Source organism: Prunus persica, chromosome G8 (genome assembly GCF_000346465.2).
Source record: "Prunus persica cultivar Lovell chromosome G8, Prunus_persica_NCBIv2, whole genome shotgun sequence".
NCBI classification, from domain to species: domain Eukaryota; kingdom Viridiplantae; phylum Streptophyta; class Magnoliopsida; order Rosales; family Rosaceae; genus Prunus; species Prunus persica.
In genome coordinates, this window is record NC_034016.1 from 20599574 (window position 1) to 20617734 (window position 18161).

General features: G+C 37.7%; 4 protein-coding genes across 5 annotated transcripts; 2 read left to right on the top strand and 2 right to left on the bottom strand.

Annotated features, from left to right (window-relative positions):
• Positions 235–2327, top strand: LOC18767187 (PRA1 family protein F2). 2 transcript variants are annotated; one of them, XM_020570135.1, is made up of 2 exons: positions 235–1248; positions 1831–2327. In XM_020570135.1, the coding sequence occupies exons 1-2, from the start codon at positions 662–664 to the stop codon at positions 1847–1849; spliced, it is 606 nt and encodes a 201-aa protein (XP_020425724.1). In that variant the 5' UTR covers positions 235–661; the 3' UTR covers positions 1850–2327. The 2 variants fall into 2 exon arrangements, with proteins under 2 accessions (XP_020425724.1, XP_007200543.2); XM_007200481.2 differs by lacking the exon at positions 1831–2327 and adding an exon at positions 1671–1824 and having other exon boundaries at positions 237–1248.
• On the bottom strand, positions 2921–7271 carry LOC18768552 (E3 ubiquitin protein ligase DRIP2). The gene is made up of 8 exons (XM_020570134.1): positions 6887–7271; positions 6553–6771; positions 5638–5737; positions 4712–5051; positions 4119–4561; positions 3954–4001; positions 3577–3649; positions 2921–3456 (listed from the first exon to the last, which is right to left on the bottom strand). Exons 2-8 carry the CDS (start codon positions 6665–6667, stop codon positions 3283–3285), a joined length of 1293 nt encoding a protein of 430 aa, XP_020425723.1. The 5' UTR covers positions 6668–6771; positions 6887–7271; the 3' UTR covers positions 2921–3282.
• Positions 8248–11526, bottom strand: LOC18768111 (magnesium transporter MRS2-I). The gene is made up of 11 exons (XM_007199835.2): positions 10947–11526; positions 10798–10827; positions 10414–10564; positions 10083–10204; positions 9809–9883; positions 9295–9522; positions 9172–9216; positions 9045–9089; positions 8889–8918; positions 8675–8794; positions 8248–8583 (listed from the first exon to the last, which is right to left on the bottom strand). The coding sequence occupies exons 1-11, from the start codon at positions 11220–11222 to the stop codon at positions 8497–8499; spliced, it is 1209 nt and encodes a 402-aa protein (XP_007199897.1). The 5' UTR covers positions 11223–11526; the 3' UTR covers positions 8248–8496.
• Positions 13671–18058, top strand: LOC18768818 (probable galacturonosyltransferase 6). Its single transcript, XM_020570062.1, has 9 exons — positions 13671–14292; positions 14393–14427; positions 14703–14741; positions 14845–14998; positions 15095–15168; positions 15530–15846; positions 16086–16443; positions 16670–17188; positions 17373–18058. The coding sequence occupies exons 1-9, from the start codon at positions 14181–14183 to the stop codon at positions 17646–17648; spliced, it is 1884 nt and encodes a 627-aa protein (XP_020425651.1). The 5' UTR covers positions 13671–14180; the 3' UTR covers positions 17649–18058.

The following is an 18161-nucleotide window of genomic DNA, read 5'->3' on the forward strand; positions in this document are numbered from 1 at the left end:
TGAGAAATTTGAGAAGAAAAAATTACAAGACAAATAACAATTAATTTAGAAGGTGATTTGAATTTGTGTAGAATACAAGTAGACGGATTCATTATAATGATCAACCGGCCTAATTTAGGTCGGCCAAAAGTAAAGATATTAAATGTTCTATCTTATTTCTGTCTTTTTCAACTATCAATGACCATCATCCATCCAATCCTCTGTTACAAGTTACAACTTTTTTTCTTTTTGGTACCCAAAAAAAAAAAAAAAATTTTGTACCTTTTCATGTTGGAGCCATATTTGACCCAAAACACCAGTACCCAACCACCCAGTTTGCCACGACAGTGGAGGAAGTCACTTTCTCTTTAATAAAGCCGAAGGCTCCACCTCAACCATATGCTCCGGTTGCCCACAACGACATGACACGACGCCGTTTTCGCGTAGTGCAAACGCTGTATCCTCTTTTATCAAATCACGCATCTCTTCGCTCCTCAAAAGCACAAATATCAAACCAGCAACAGAGTCTTACATGGAATTAGAGAAAATCTCTCTCTCTCTCTCTCTCTCTCTCTCTGTGATACTGTTCCGATCCCCCCCAGCAAAAGATTTTCACTTTCTCTTTCCTAGGGTTTAGCTGAACTCAGATAGCTTCATATTCAAGCTCAATTGTCCAGCTCCAATGTCTTTAGATTCAAATGCTTACTATGGCACCCTACCATCAACCACCGCCACCAGCACCGCCGCACCCTCAACGTTCTTTCGTGCCAGAGAAACGACCCAGTCCTTCTTCGCTAAGCGCCGCCCATGGCTCGAGCTCGTCCAGCCCTTCTACAACTTCACGCGCCCCTACACCTTCAGCGACGCCACAATCCGAATCAAGCGCAACCTCAGCTACTTCCGCGTCAACTACACCATGGTCGTCCTCTTCATCCTCTTCCTCAGTCTGCTGTGGCACCCAGTCTCCTTAATCGTATTTCTCCTCGTCTTCGTCGCCTGGTTCTTCCTCTACTTCTTCCGCGACAACCCACTCGTCATTTTCAACCATATCGTCGACGACCGTATCGTTTTGGGCGTGCTTGGCGTCGTCACCATCGTCGCTCTGATTTTCACGCACGTGTGGTTGAACGTGTTGGTCTCTGTTCTAATTGGGGTCGCAATTGTTGCGTTACACGCAGCTTTTAGGGGTACGGAGGATTTGTATAACGACGAGCAAGAAGCTGCCGAAGGTGGGTTGCTTTCGGTTGTGGGCAGTCCCACGCGACCTAGGTACTCCCGCGCTTAGCTGATTTTCCATTCGATTCTCGCTATTCTGTTTCGATATGGATCTTGGTGGGTAGGAGAAGTTCCTTTTTTGGCATTGTAAGCTCATTTTAGATCTGCTTTTAGTTAGCATTTTCTTCAATCTTGAGCTCTATTCTTTGCTTTTAGCTTCAAGTTCAGTTTTTTGTCCTCTTTCATTTTTGTAAATGCAGTGCGAATTGATGACCCTTTAGAGGTTTTCTTTTATACTTAGTGAAACATGTATCAGATTGCTTGGTTTTTGCCAATATATAGTTTTGATTCAAGTGTGGGTGTTAAAGGTAAACATTGAAATGCTGTTGAACGTGAGTTGTTAGAGTGAAGCAATTAATCTATTTGAATTTAGATTCAAAGTGTTGCTTACTGTTTATGTGCATATTCTTTGGCAGATGATTCTTGCATTTGAATGTATTGCTGTCAGTCATTTCTACTGGCATTCAACTGTTGATTGTTCATAGCTTTGTGCCATCTCTTGGATAAGCTTTACCTACTGTTAATGGTCATCTCTCCCCTCTGTATGTCACTGCTCAATTTACCTACTGTTAATAGATGTTTCAGAGTGCTATAAGACCCATTTGTGTGGACTTTGAAGGCTGGATGGGGGAGCCAAAGCATGTTTTCCCTCACAATTTTTGTAGATTTGAGATGATACAGAGGAGAGATGCAGCGCTTTTGGTTTGGGCCATGTGAGGATAAAGTCTTTGAATTGATTATTGGAAAGGAAAAAGCAGGAATTATAGCAGCCATGGTCCATGCAAAGCCAACGCCTTTTATCACAATGGGTTTCTGAAGATCTTAATCTATGGCTGGTTTGCACATGAGCTTTCTTTCAGAATCCCGTTTGGTTGGAGTTTTGATTCAATAATACATATTTCAATTTTGTTTCATATTATTTTGGAATTGGTTGGTAGGGGATGAGATGACTAGGCAACTAGGCATTTACCGGATGACCTCTGGTTCCTGTGACTTTCTTTGATATACTGACAGGCAGTGTTTGATATTTGAATAAATCTGAATGGAATAATGGCATGTAAATCTTGCTATTATTTGTTGGTAGAGTGAGAAAATACTTTTGGGGTCTTTACTTTGAATTGAATGCAAGGCATCTTGAGTGAATGGATTTTCCCAACCGCAGTTTTATTGCCTGCGCTAATGTCTCTTTGTAAGTTGCTTTATGCCCGAAGGACAGAGCTGAAGCCTAGCTGTTTAGATATCATGAGACATTATGGCTCTGAGGAGGCTCAAGACAAGAAAGGTAACAGCCTTGAGCATAGGGAGCCTATAATTATACAACCAGGTGCTGAGAGATAGGATGGCTGTACAGTCACGTGCGCACGTGATCGTGTCTTTGGTTCCCTCCCAGTTGAATCATTTTTTTGTGTATATGCAGGATGCATGGAATATCTTTAGTATATGTTCTACAATTAATCACAACTTCAATCTTCAGGCCAACCCAAGTCATTGGATTGAAAAAATAAGATACCCTATAGCTCAATTAGTTAAGAGCATCTATCCTTGTATTCAAAGTCTTTCTTAGATTTGATTCCCTCCCTCTTCCAAGATTTTTTTTAAAAAAATTTGAAGATAGTAACTGACTTTATGCACAAAAGGGGAAAATAAATAAATAAATAAGAACATCAAACAAGTAACATCTTGCTATTTTTAGTATTTCGCAAACATTTTGTTACAGACAGTAAATTGCGGCCAGAAACTGTGTTATCAGTCAGGTTTACGGATGTTCTGCATTCCATGACGTGAATCAATAATCTTAAAAAAAAGAAAATATTTTTATCTAAACCTTAATATTACAATCGTCGCAATGGCCATTTGCCAAGAACAACATGCCAGACTATGGAGGTGGGAGCACGAGCAAGTGTTTCTTTAGGCTGCTGCAGTAGACAACATGGCAATTGCAACACATACTCATAACATACATGCCGGATCAGAAGCTGCCTCCCGACCATCCTGGAGATTCGAAGGGAAACAAATATTGTCGTTCTTTTAGGAGTTTGAGACCTTTCGAGAGTAAGCAAGCACCATCACAAAATCTTTTGCAGAGGACCCAATGGATGCAGTAATTCGTTGTGAAGGTGATGATGTTTGTAGCCACAAGTCGACTAAGTTATACATCTGCAATGTGGGAACCACTGGTTGTCCCATGCATTTGATCTCAATCTGCAAGAATGTTAATTGAATGGTTACCAAAAGAAGCACAACAATATACAGTATAACTCTATTTCTAAGGATAATTTTCCAGTAGTCTTTTTAGATGTAAACAAGTGTGGGTTCGCTTACCTCAGCTTCATTGGTGAGATCTAACTTCCTCATTAGGTACTTCTGGATGAACGAAACGGGCACGTTTCCATCTCTGTGACAAATGAACCAAATATAAGATTTAAGCACTGGAGAATTCTTTCCAGACATAATCATTTTCCGATCTTCAAAATCTTAAGAAGACACATATTACTAGTACTAGCAATGATGATTTTTGAAAATTTACAGTTTTTCCGGCATAAAGATCACATAATATTAATGGCTTTCATACAACCATGTATGTACTCCAGCAATAAGAATGAAGCAAGCATGTATGTGCATTAAAACAATGTACATTTCAGCATGTAATGATGAATGAAGCGTTCAAACATGCATTAAAGCCATAGAGACGAACTCACTTTATTCTTAAGTAATTTGTAGGAATTTGCGGCAAGGGTTCATCTTCCCTGAAACCATGAAGTTATAGAATCAATATATCAACAAAAGCAGAGCAACTTGTCAAGAAATTTGTATAAATATTCCAAAATGATTTAGAATCTTTCAAAGCTAAAGTTGTTTCTCACTGGTCTTCAGAAGCTACAAGTGAGAACCAAATTGGACCAACTCTTCTTTCATGTTTGCCAATGGCTGCATCCAGAACAGCTTGGGGTGAAATGCTTGATTCTCCAAATGCTTCCCTCTTTCGGCGAACCCTACGCAGCTTCTTAGGCTTTACTGTTTCTGGAGAGATAGGATAAGTGCTATTTTTTTCATCCTCAACTTTTGATTTCTGTTTATTTTCCTTATTTTTGGGTTTTCGAACCTGAGATTCACTGGCGATAACATGCACCGGTTCTACTTTATTATCAGACCCTTGTGAATTGGATTTGTGAGACTTGGTCCTATTTGCAACTTCCACCAAAAAATTTAATGGTTTCCAAAGATCCAATTTCCCTTCCCTTGCTTCACCACCATTCTCAGTTTCTTTAATGGGTACAGATTTGCTAGGCTCGGCAGAGAAAGAACTCTGCGCCAGTCAAATGTGAGAGCAATAAATGCATTAGTATATTTACCAAATGCTATACTTTCTTTTTAAGCTTGTGAAAACAAGACCTCATCGGCAGAATAAAGAGTGCATATAAGGAAAACGATAAGAGATAATGTTGCCCTCATTTACCTGCCTGTTATTTTGACCAGACTTATTTGAGGCCTCGGGTGAGCTGAAACGCTCTGGATGATCTTCCGCGGCAGAATCTTCCTCTTTCTTTATAGGCCTTTCAACCAAAAAACTAGATCCCTGTAAAGCAGAAGCCTTTCTCGCAACAGCTTTAGTTCTCCTTCCAGTCATCATGGTAGCCTGGGTTGACACTCTGGGAGTGCTGACCACCAATGACGAGAGAGATCTCTCCTTTCTTCTAGCGGGTAATGTAGCTGAAGGCATAACTTCAGGTGCCCTTACCTTTCTTCTCTTAAAAGGGAAAATCTTAGCCCTTACATCTTGCAAACTGTGGTCTGGCCTGATAACCAAGGTAAACTAAAACACATCAATATATCATGATTTATGAACAAAATCTAAAAATTTCTCCAATATGTGGTCTATTCTGCATAATGGACGTGCATGATTGCTCAGTAAGTACAGTTTACGGTTGCTTGATAAGGGCACGAGGATTGAAGAATTACAAGATTTCCAAAGACCATCTGCAACTAAATCAAGCAAATTGGAGAATGGTTGCAAATGCAGCACATGCACACAGACAGAAGCTCATAAAAGAATTAGGAAGCATATTTCATTTAATACCATCCTCTTCATTTGTCATCTCAGTAAATTCACTATATCCATAAACCCCAATTTCACCTATACATATTGAACTTCTTTTTTTCATCATCCCAGAATAAACTCACTTGTGAAATCTTTGCCAATAAAACAATATGGGAAAGTTATATGTTGATGACATAAACCATGGCATCCTGACTAAAAAGGAAAATTGAATGATTTCCATTCAACAAAGATGAAGGAACCCAACTTTTCCGAAAATGCATCAACATTATAATCCAAGCAGTACTTGTTTTGCTAAACTCGAAGATAAGTGAAGAAATAGGAACCTTAATTTCTCCAGTGGTACACAACCCAGATCGATATTGCATATTGGACAGAATTCTAGTTCCTCGTCCGAAATCTTACTATATATGCACTTCCTGCAAACTGGAGAAGTCCAAACAAAAAATCTATCAGAATTATTCTTTACACTGTACACGGAGATAGAATATTGAGGAAAGAAAAGGGGGTTGGGGGAGCGCTCTGGGAGAAAAAAACTTTCAGCAGAATTGTTTTGCACTAAGTATTAGAAAATCCAGAAAATGAAGAAAACTAAATTTTTTTTTTTGGGGGTAAACTGGGGGCTAAGCCCATGAACAAAACTAAAAAGAACCACTTATCATCCCTAATAATACAATTAATGCCTTCAGGAGGCTCATGAAATACATGCACACCTAAGCTAACTAAATTCTTAATCAGGCAGCGAAAATAAAAGGAACCATTTATGATAACTGAGCAGTGCTATAGATTTTGAACATAATTATACAGTCATGGGATGAAGCATGAACGCAATGCTACTTAGACCACTGCAAGCAGAGGCCTTTCGACAGAAGGCAAAATTATATCACTGTCAGTCGAACTTTCGAATTATCGCCAAGTATATAATTTAACAAGATGCGGCTTGTTCACGAGTGGTTGGCCAATCCAACTGGCAAAGCTGCTCTCAGATCTTCCAGCAGAGAAACATAAAAGGAAAGCATGGAATTTCAAAAACCCACATCCCAAAACCAGTCGGAGCCAAACCAAGCCAAACCCAGATAAGAAAAATGCAAAATACCAACAACCCAGATCACCAAAAACATCAAATGTCAAAAAAATCACAGCTTTACACTCAAAATTTTGCAGAATCGGAAACTAAACCAGCAGAAAGAGACAAACAAAGAATCAGAGACGCAGAGTCATTGGCAAGAGGGAAGACTCACACGTATGAAGGCATTCAGAGATGGTGGTGGCGTCTCTGAAGAGCTTATGGCAAAGCGGACAAGTCATGCATGCTGTAATTGTCTCCCTCTTCACTTTCACCACCTGATTCGGCATCTTCAACCTCTCACACTTCAGCTCTGCAATTCAAACTCACCCACGTATTCACACACTGCATGTTAACGCAGACACAAAATTTACGTCCATTTATTCACATCCACCTGCATTAGACACAAAAAAGATAAAAATCAGAACATCAACAAGGCAACCAGGCAAGCAAATAAGATGAGGAAAATCAAGCAAAATGCGTGCAGAGGGAGAAAACAAAACAGATACCTCTGCTTATTGTTGAAAACGGATGGAGAAGAGAGCTTGCTGTGGTTAGTGGGAAGGTGAGATTACGAGATGGGCTCGATCGATTTTCGAAGATTTGACGTGGGTTTTGATGGATTTGCACAGAGGGTCGCGGATTATTGATCTGAATCGAGAGGCTCTCTTCGTCATAAAGAGCATGAAGCAAAGAGTTTTCTTTTTTTGTTTTTGTTTTCTTGTCTCTATATATTTTATTTTCTTATTCTAAAAGCAATAAATAAATAAATTGGATTTAAAAGACAGGTTCAATTCAAGATGATGGGGTGACGCTAATGTGCGCCGGGATGCGCCTTGTGGTGAAGAGTGCGCGCTGGGTTTCGTGCACCTGACGGCGAGTCTTGCGGAAGTATGTCCACATGTGCATAAGCATGAGGTCGTCGCATTAACTGTTTTTATTTCTTTCTAATTGAAGTTAAAATACAAAAAATAAAAATAAAATAAAAAATCAACAGAGAGACCAAAGTAAATGAGTCGAGATTTTCACGTACGGATGAACTGAAACAAGCTACTTCAAACTCAGACATTTCTCCAATCACATTTTCCCTCGGTATTATTTTACAACTGAACCTCTTGTTTTCACTGTTTTACTGTTATCTTCTTTGTTTACAGTCTTACCCTTGCTTGCAAGTAGTAAATATGCAAGGTAGACAAGTTAATTAGACAGACCTAAAAGGGAATCTGTCAATCAATGTGTGTACTCGGACAAAAGTATCATTCCACTATTGGCATTAAGTTTAGGGCTTCTAAATGTGTGAGGGATTGGGGTGGAATTGAACAAGTCAAAAGGAAAGGGCAGGTGGTTTCTTTGAGGTCTTTGGAAAGCCATTAAAATTATATTTTTGTGGGCCAACTGAGTGGTTGAGAAAGTGAAACTAGCCTAGGTTAGGAATCTAGAAGACTTCCCTGCAACTGTTAACGTACAAATCTGACCCATCGGGAATTAGATTGATAATATGATGGTATTCGATTCATAACTTCTCTCGTTCTAAGTATGTATATAAAAATACAAGTTTATGAGCCATGCCTAAGCCATTTGTTAAATAAACATTCAATGAGTTGTAAGTGATTTAAATCCGTTTTAATAATGATTCCACCTGCGATATTATGTTAATTATTAATAATAATAAAAGACCTACATGTAATCTATCAAATCGAATGAAATGCCACCCAGATAGGCAGTACAACATATTAAAGAATAGTTGAAGAACATGGAAAACATGTTACACATGCGGCATGGTCCTTCTAGGAATGTGTGATATAACAAGTTTCAATCACAGGAAAACTGTGAGGGCCCAGAATTTGTGCAGGAAGAATTACATGTTGACTGATTACCAAAGGCAATTATTGAAATCAAATCCCCAAAACCAAGCCACACTGAAGACCATGATTCCCACAACATAATCATTACATTAAACTTTTTTATTTCAGTGTCTTAAATTGCTAACTACAAGTAAACCCCCTTGAACAGGTTTTGTCTGTATTTGTACATAAACAATACATGAAGACAATTGCATGCTCTACTATGTATACATCCTTCCCAACAGATCATAATGGTATGAACAAGGGAAGGGAGATCAAGATCCAACAAGACCTTTGTGCCGAGCATATGAGATTATGAACAAGAAAAGAGAGGCGCAAACTACCCCCGTGACGATGATCACCTTTGCGTTAAAGAAAATGGAGTTAGAGAAGAAAAATATTTCCAGAAATTGAAGGAAAATTATGTGTGATGTGGTGGTATATTGTACATACCCATTTGAATACGTAGCCATGATCTTCCTTCCATGTATATGGGATGTTCATGCCAAATATTGCAGCCACCAGAGAATATACAGACAAACAAACAGTTCCAGAACTTAGGAACAGCTCTAGCTGTCACAGGGAACTTATGTTAACTATCAAAAGGGGACATGTACTTATAAAACAAGGCCATAGTATCTATTTAATTTGGTCCAAAAGACAGTACCTGAATTAGCTGATTTCGATGATTGTCAAGCTGCAACAGAATATGCAATAGATCAGCCATGTTAATGGTATGCATACTGTTGAGGGTATTATATAGCTCAGGTGAATTGTAGAATTAGTGTATCAAAGTTTTGATATCAATTTTTCCAACCATTACCTGGATATTAATGTAATCCTCTGTGTCATCGATGTATTCACGGAGCTGGTAAGCGAAGAACGAATCAGATAAGTTCTATCTTATATCAGTTGTCCTAGCATGCTGAAACAGCAATAAGAGTACATACCGTGGTCAATTTATTCAATGTGCTTTCAATTTGCATAAAGTAAGCCTGCAAAAGATAACAGGATGCAACTCAGACTTCAGGTACCGGATTTACAAGAGTACAAGACCTACGAAGAATTATAACCTCAAGCAACATCTCAAGTTCCTCAACATCATTCTCCTCGGCTGTCGTTGCTGCACTTGCCCTGCTTGTTTTGGACACCCTTGAGCCTATAGTTATGGTAGGTGAGGCGAGAGACCAATTTTGAGCACCCAAGTCACTGAGAGGTGAAGTCCCAACCAGCTTTCTTGATAAGTAAAGGTCGGCCATGTCATCGTCGTCATCAAGAAGTTGTTCGAGTTCATCTCTTACCTAGAATCCATAGTTCCAATTCAGGAAATAAGTCCATATTAGCAACTTTCTACCTTTATGAAAACAACAACAATACAGCATTTTTAACGAATTTGATTAAAGAACTAAAACATGAAATAAATCCCCTGCATCACTCCATATATGAATGCTGTATGGGGGCTCAAGATGCACAGAACAGTCCAAGTTAACATGAAGGCCCATGAGCTGCTGAGCATAAGAGGAATATATAGTTACATATTAGCATATGGCACCCTCCATTACAGCATCATATCAATAATTAGCATACCTTTTGAACCCGATTTGTCAACCTGGTCATTGCACTCTTCAATTTACGCACCCGATCCAAATTCCGACTGCTAATCTGCAAATAATTCTAACTGCTTGATCAAAGAAGAATATTCTCAACTAGTTTTCCTTTTATCATGGATGCTGAAAAATTAAGTTAAATGTATTTTGGAGGCTTTTGACACCACGATTACGCAATCAGGGATTTAATTCATCCAACACACAAAGTCAGCTGAGCAGATAAAGAACAATGAAACTCTAAGCAAATCCTTTACCTTGGAAGTCAGCTCATCTAAAGCTGGATAAGCATCAGTCTCTAGTTGTCTTGTGCGCGCATCAAGAAAACTACAAATACCTTCTAGTGCAACTTCTAATGCCCGAAATTCAAATGGAAATTCTAAATCATGACATAAGCCAAACAACCAGAACATTAAGTCAAAGAACAGATAGAAAACAAGCAAACATACAATATTTGTACAAAACTTGAATCATACTAGCACTAGTTGGAACATGAAATTTGAACTAGAACTTCCTGAGCAATATTGTCCTTTTTAATGTTGTGTAACATAAACCGATAATGGAGAGGTTCTGAAGAGCATCATTTACTGAGTTCATCGGTTTCAACATCCTTCTGTACCCCTGAGGTTTCTTCATCTTCTCCTTGGCCTTGGAAATTGGCACTTACTAGAGGCAAACGTCTTTGAAGTTCCTCAACAATAGGCAGTACATTATCATCAAAAGGGTCTCTAAGCAATACCTACACCAAGAACAAATCTTAACCATTCTCCTGATTTTTTTATTTTTTTTTCAACTTCAATACATTTGGAAACAACTCTGTATTCTGCTCAATGTAAGATGGAAATCCAAGTCATTACCCTCTTTACTGGTTGTGATTAATTGTTAGTTTAATGCCAGTGTTATTAGAATAAAAGAGTGAGGACAAAACGCAAGGGCAAATGAAACAGTACAAAACATATATAATATAATTACCTCGTCTGCTGTGATTATAGCTTTAATGTGCTGGAACCCAAATCCCCAAAAAGCATACAAAACAAGCACAGTTTTTAGTGAAAAAATAAATCAAAATAAAAATCTGAACCAAAATCGAATCGAAAGTGCATGTGGAAATGAGAACCGACCTCCAAATTTAGAACAATCACTTTCTCTCTACCCAAGATGGTAGAAGGATATGATAACAAGGGATCAAGAAGCCGAAGATCTCTAGCGTGAATTTGAACTCGGCGGATAATGGCGTACTTGTCCAAATCCAATACGGTTCCTTCCCCATCTTGGTCCAGCGAAATCCAGCTTCTCAAAGCTGCAGTCTTTTTCTTAGCAGCAGAGGATTGAGCTGCAGTTTGGGTGCTCTCCACTGGAACCAGCAACCCATCTCGAGCCATTTCTAAAGCCAACATCTCCAATTGGGTAAGCTGCTTATTGAAAAAGCAACTTGAGCAATGTGCAAAATGCAAAGTGGGAAAGTTTTGAGCTTTTTGCAAATCAATCAATTGGGTTGGTTTTGGGTTGTTGCAGAGTTGCAGAATTTGATAGTTGTGGAAGAGAGCAGAGAATTCATATGGGTTTTGGAGGAAGAGGGGTTTGGGTTTGGAGGGAGGAAGGGGAAGATGGGAGGGGTCACAACGGTGAAAATTTGGAGCTTTAAAATTTTGGAAGATATTTGCATGGCTTGGTGGCCGCTAGTGGAAGAGTAGGAGTGTAAGTTAAAGATTACAGGGAAGAAAGTTTGGACAAAGATATGTTTGAATTAGTTTTACTCTCACCTAATGGCGCGTGCCCTCACATTCCATTTAGAATTGTTGGGTTGGGCCTTGAAACTTTTGTTTTGTAAGACGAAAATTTGTGAATGAGTATGAAATTTCATATATATGTCTCGTAAATGAATGAGATTTCTTATGAGAAATTGCGAATCGGTATAAATAAACGAGATTGGAAAAGGGAAAATTCGAACATAGGACTTTAAGTATATAAGTAAATATTTTTAACCACTTGAGTTATAAATTTTATAATAAAAATTAATTTTTTGATTTACCGTCCACATTTCGTATAAATAAATTGATATACATAAAATTAATAATTCCATTTATATTTGAAATCTTTAATGACATTTGTAATTCGTAAAATGAGAATCATCCATTCACATAATCCTTATGTCTTTGATGACAATGGATTATGCATTTCAACAACCCAAATATTTATTTCTTTTGATAATCAAACCCAAATACATTTCATGGAAAGATATTAAGGAAAGGAAATCAAGAAAATGGTTGGAATGGAGAGCACAATAAGCAATTAGATAACTTGGTTTTTCTGTCAAACCCAAGCTGCTAATACACTTATCAAAGTCTTAATGACATGCGTGTAAGGATTTGAAAAGGTATACAAATGGGTGCTTCCTCACACGATCTATAAACATGCTATAGTGGCTCATATACACACACATGTATATATATATATATAATTAATATACTATACCATATATTAATGAGAGAGATATTGAGAGATTCAGGTAGGTGACGTGTTGCATAGGTCATAGGTGATGTGCCACTAGAACTCGTTCACAAATTCTCTATCATTTTTTTATGTGTTTATATACACATATATGTATTAGATTATTAGTCACAAGAATCCAATTTCTTGTCTACTTACCGTACCAACTACTATACTCGTAAGTTACAAAGATTATATATATATATTATAAGGTCACATGAAATCTGCAATATTAGATGTGAATCATTCAGATACCATCCAAAAAATAATAATGATGATTGCTACATGAAGCATGTGACACTGCAGGAAAAAAAGTTACTTATTTTCAGGCTAAAGTTCAAAACTCGAGCAAATGCCATGAGGCCCATGACCCAGTTTCAGGCCAGAAATCTCGATGGCTCGTCTTTTGTCAGTACTATTTCGTACTATAGAATCATTTTAGACGGTTTCAAGTTTCAACTTGATCTTATAATAAGTTTCGAGTTCGAATCTCTTTATTTTCGTTGTAAAAAAGAAAAAGGAAAAAATCCCTTAAATCCTTTTATCATATTAATAAATTAAGTTGATTTTACTTGAATGATACATTTGAAACTCGAATCAATTGACCAACAAACTTCAAATGAGTCAATGGATTATCACTAAAATGCCGCCACCCCTTAAACACAGATCAGTCTCTCTATTTTTATTGCTTGGGATTTAAACAAACAAAAAATAATACCTTGCCTAATTATTAAGGTAAGATTTGACTAGCAATTGTTTAGAATATGGGAGCTTGGTATTCACTCAATCTAAATTTAAAATTGAAATCTCATCAAATTATGGCTACAAATTTCAAGTCTAGGTTGGGGTTGGATCACCAAAAACAAGACACAATAGTCCACTTGATGAGTAAGTTTTCATTCATCCTCAAGCTTAGGCGTGTTGACCTATTAAATGCATCCATGAGTTTAGGGCAAAGCTGAATGTGAACTCCCAATTTTTAATAAATGAGGTGTTGCATGAAATTTTTCGGTGTGATTGTCATATCATCATTTAGTATTATCAATTTCTCACAATACATATTATGATTTATTAATGTCATATCATAGGAGTATAAATTTAACTTATATCATGTCGTCAATTCATATTATAAATTTTGAAATTGTAAAGTTCAGTGAGTGACAGTACGACCATCACAGCCAAGAGTTTTTAGTAACTTAATGTGTACTCATAATCATGATCTCAAAATTTAATCATTTCTATTTTTCATCTTTCCGTTACAAAGATTTAAAGTTTCCTAGCATTAATGCCAACGAAACCATTTAAAGAGAATTTAATTTTTTTCCAAATTTCCACAAACAAATGATTAACCTGAAAATTACGCGTAATCAGTTTTATAACGATTGTCCGGGGCAGTCCTCTTCAAACATTAGACTAGCCATCGTGTCAGTCGTACACGTGTTACGTAAACGGAGTCAGACGTAATGGTCATACTAATCGACGATCTATATTCATTGTCGACATCACCTACTGTGGGAAAAGACAATAAAATCCGAAGTTTATTTTTTTTAATAAAAAAAATTAACAAAACAGGAAAAAAGGAAAAAAAGAAAGAAACCACCTCCCTCGCAGACAAGAACATGGCCGAACAAGCTATTCACACACACTCTCTCTCTCTCTCTCTCTCTCTCTCTCTCTCTAAAATCGCGAAGTACCAAAAGGACTGTTTGAAACCCTAGCTTTATTTTATCTCTTCTTTTCTTGTTTCTTTCGTTGTTTTTTTTTATTCCGGCTGTTTCTTGTAATTGAAGCATCGAATTCTTTTATGTGATCTGAGAAATCTGTGAAATGTGCTGTTGGAGGAGTGGAAACCCTAACTGCCATTGATGAAGCTATTTCATCGATGCCAGAGGATCCTCATCCTCTCTCTGCTCTCCGTCTCTGTTTTCGCGCCCATCATCTTCGTGTCCCAAAGGCTAAAAAATCTCTCAACTACTGGTAATGTGCATTTTGATTTAAGCACTCATTAGTAAATTTGTGTATGTGTTTGTTTGATTTGATCAATTATCGATAGTGAGTGGTTTGTGAACTGATGCAGGGCGGAAGGAATTCATAGAGGATTTGTCGAATATTGTATGAATCTTTCATCTTTCATCTCAGTTTCGGTTTTGTGATTTATCATGTTATGTTTGGCTGCTGAGAAAGGAGAGAAATGAAAAACTTTTCAATGTCTAGGGTCTATATTGTTTGATGCCGCAAGGCTAGTCAAACTTAGAAAAATTCCTTACGGGATTTTCAAGACTAAAGACTGGAATTGTCTACACTTTTTTTTTTGTTGACAACCAATCGGATTGTGGATATTCTGTTTATAGCAGAGTTTGAAGGTGGGTTTTGTTTTCTTGGTGCAGAAATACAGGACTGATGGTTTGAAACTTAGTGTTGAGCAGGTAAGTAAAGGATAAATTGACTTGATATGGTTTCAATCTAAACTTTATCAGAAGTTTGTTTTACAATCTGCACTTCTAATTTTGGATATGCTTTGTGATTTAGGAAGCGAGTGAAGGCTTGAAAGAACCCAGAAAAGTTCTATATGAAGATAAGGATTTGGTTTCTTCTGTTAGTTACACTCTTAAAGAGAATCACGATGCTAAGAAATCTGGAAATGTGGGAGACACTACTGATATGCTAGAAATAACTGAAAATGGTTGGTGTATATTCACAGGTGTTTGTATTCTGTTTCTTTCTATGCTGCTTTCTTTCTCACATTGTTTACTCTGGGTCTGCTTCATGAAAATATCAGGAACCAAATATGAGAACCAAGACGGAGATAATCAATTTCAGCATAGAGAAATATCATCCATGTCTGGGGAAAAGGTATTCATTGTCCATCTATTATACGACCACCAGATAAGAAAAATGAAGTGAAAATGAATTTTGTTTGCTGTTGCAATAATTGGAGTTTAATGTTGTAAATAAATATAGGAGATTCTAGTTTTTTAGGTCAAGTTCTGGCATTTTAGGTATTAAAGCCTCAAAGTTGGTCTGGCATAAAAGTTCACGAGCTCTTCAAGATTTTTCTTTTCTAATTTTCATACAACGGTTGAATTTTAGATATGTTGTAACAAGTCATGGTGAATGCAAGCTTCGGCAGCCATACATGAATTTTTAGATGAATTTAAAAGTATGTTTTTTCCTTCTGCAGTCTGTATATTAATTTATATGGTTTTGGTTACAGAAACAATTGAACCAAGAAATAGTCCAGCAAGATCAGAATGCACACTCTCAGTCACGGAAAGTAATAGATGGGAAAATAAAACAGTTGAAAGATGTAAAACCTAACCGTGCAGTTCCACACGACCAGAATGTGCAAAATATGCGGAAAGTGACAGAGAGGATAAATGAGATGAAAGATCAAGTGGTTAGAGCTAAACTATACTTGAGTTTTACACCACCAGGCAGCAAGTCGAATCTCGTGAAGGAGTTGAAACTGCGAATTAAAGAGGTGGAACGGGCAATTAGTGGAGCCACCAAGGATTCAGATTTATCAAGGAGGTAAAAAGATTTGCCATTTCTTCCCTTGCCATTAGTTTCCAACCATGTTAAACACACCACAGAGAAAAAGAAAAAAGATGTTGAAAACAAAAATTAATGTAAAAGTGCTACTACCCATTATGATTAAAATGAAGAGTGTGATCAGTTATATCAGTAAAAAAAATTAGGGTAAGGAACATCATTTTGAGCTCCTGTTTAGTCACGAAGCATTAATACTATCTGAAACCGTTTAATTGCAGTGCTTTGCAGAGAATGAGAAACATGGAGTCTTCACTATCTAAAGCCAGCCGTGCTTACCCAGATTGCTCCTCGATGACCACAAAACTCCGTTCTATGACTCAGAACACTGAAGAGCAAGTTCGGTCGCAGAAGAAGCAAGTCTCTTATCTTTTTCACCTTGCTGCAAGCACAACTCCGAAAGGTCTTCATTGTCTTTCTATGCAGCTGACTGCAGAATACTTTGCTCTGGATCCCAAGGAGAGGCAGTTTCCTAACCAACAAAAGTTGCATGATCCGGAGCTCTATCATTATGCTGTCTTCTCTGACAATGTTCTGGCATCTACGGTGGTTGTGAACTCCACTGTTTCCACTGCCATGGTAATTTGAGTCAGACGTTTCAGTGTTCTGTTTGTTTTTTTTTTTTGCTTGCTTTCCGATACCCATGATTTTTATTTTGGGCTACAATCAATAATTAAAAGAATTATTCACTCCGCTTAAGGAGAAACCATCACAATTAATCCCACTCCTCTAATGTTGACATTTTTCTTTTCTGCATGAAAGATTGATGACCCTTTTTTTGCCCTTGTGGCATAATAATGTGCAGGAACCCGAGAAGATTGTTTTTCATGTGGTGACTGATTCACTCAATTTTCCAGCAGTCTCAATGTGGTTCTTATTAAATCCTCCTGGCAAAGCCACAATCCAAGTCCAGAGCATAGAGAGTTTTGATTGGTTGTCTACCAAGTACCATGCAGCATTAAGGCAAAACTGCAGTGACCCTAGATATGCTTCTGAACTCAACCACCTCCGATTCTATCTGCCAGAAATCTTTCCTGCATTGAATAAGATTGTGCTCTTTGATCATGATGTGGTGGTGCAAAAGGATCTAACTAGATTATGGAGTATCAATATGAAAGGGAAAGTAAATGCAGCTGTCGAGACTTGTCATAAAAGTGAAACTTCCTTCCATCGGATGGATGCATTTATCAACTTCTCGGATCCATTTGTAGCAAAGAGGTTTCATGCTGATGCATGCACTTGGGCATTTGGCATGAATTTGTTTGATCTTCAAGAGTGGAGGAGACAGAATCTAACTACTGTCTACCATAAATACTTGCAATTGGTACATACTACTTTAAGCCTTATATTTGCTTTTTCGGGTTTTTACATTTGGAAGGGTGATGTCTGATTCATGGCACTACCAAATGCGGTACACTGTACACTGTACATGCACCTCTACTTCATATATTTGAATGTTATTATGCAATCGTATTTTAATTCTTGTTTTGCTGTGTGTTTTGTTGCAGGGCAATAAGAGGCCATTGTGGGTGGCTGGGAGTTTGCCCTTAGGTTGGGTCACCTTCTATAAAAAGACAGTAGCTTTGGACAGGCGATGGCATATGCTTGGGCTGGGTTATGAGTCTGGTGTGGTTCGTGCTGACATTGATCGAGCGGCAGTAATACACTATGATGGAATTATGAAGCCATGGTTGGATATTGGGATTGGGAGGCACAAGGGTTATTGGAGCAAATATGTGAACTATGAAGACTCTCATCTGCAACGGTGCAACATACATGCGTAGTCCACTACTAAAATGGTGGGATAAAGATGACCTGTACCACACAATTAGTTGCTTATTGCTCAAGGATGATGGAACTGCACTGGTTCACACAATTCTTTCTTTAACGATTCTTCAATGTAAAGTCGAGCTCAATTTTTTCCCACATTTTTCTGGGCATAATCTTCTAGGATCCGAGAGTCAAAATATAGGAATAATTGGAATCAATAAGTGTCCCTGGGGGATTTTGTACTGCGGGTCTGTATTTCATGTACATAACTTTGTTTCAACTCCTTAGCTAGACTCCTACAAGCATTTTTCGATATAGACAGAGTTACTTGAAATCAATTTGGCATTCTTTTTAAGTTATAAACCCTGTGTACAAACTTGTGGATGTTTTGCCCTGGATTGCAACTTCACATATTTTGCCCAGATTGACAATTGTTTGAATTCTTTTCTGAGAACGCACAGCGCTTGTTTGTTGATTAATTATCTCCGGCCATTTTTATGACTTCAATTGGTGACAATTGGACTTTT

Excerpts from the sequence above, each read along its gene's own strand:
- LOC18767187 (XM_020570135.1), top strand. The coding sequence starts at position 662 with ATGTCTTTAGATTCAAATGCTTACTATGGCACCCTACCATCAACCACC.
- LOC18768552 (XM_020570134.1), bottom strand. The coding sequence starts at position 6,667 with ATGCCGAATCAGGTGGTGAAAGTGAAGAGGGAGACAATTACAGCATGC. Across the intron at positions 5,738-6,552 it reads CTCTGAATGCCTTCATACGT|TTTGCAGGAAGTGCATATAT; the intron begins GTGAGTCTTCCC and ends GGACTTCTCCAG. Across the intron at positions 4,002-4,118 it reads CTTGTAGCTTCTGAAGACCA|GGAAGATGAACCCTTGCCGC; the intron begins GTGAGAAACAAC and ends TCATGGTTTCAG.
- LOC18768111 (XM_007199835.2), bottom strand. The coding sequence starts at position 11,222 with ATGTTGGCTTTAGAAATGGCTCGAGATGGGTTGCTGGTTCCAGTGGAG. Across the intron at positions 10,205-10,413 it reads TGTTGAAACCGATGAACTCA|AATTTCCATTTGAATTTCGG; the intron begins GTAAATGATGCT and ends GTCATGATTTAG. Across the intron at positions 9,090-9,171 it reads CATTGAATAAATTGACCACG|CTCCGTGAATACATCGATGA; the intron begins GTATGTACTCTT and ends TTCGCTTACCAG.
- LOC18768818 (XM_020570062.1), top strand. The coding sequence starts at position 14,181 with ATGAAGCTATTTCATCGATGCCAGAGGATCCTCATCCTCTCTCTGCTC. Across the intron at positions 14,742-14,844 it reads TGAAACTTAGTGTTGAGCAG|GAAGCGAGTGAAGGCTTGAA; the intron begins GTAAGTAAAGGA and ends TTTGTGATTTAG. Across the intron at positions 15,847-16,085 it reads GATTCAGATTTATCAAGGAG|TGCTTTGCAGAGAATGAGAA; the intron begins GTAAAAAGATTT and ends GTTTAATTGCAG.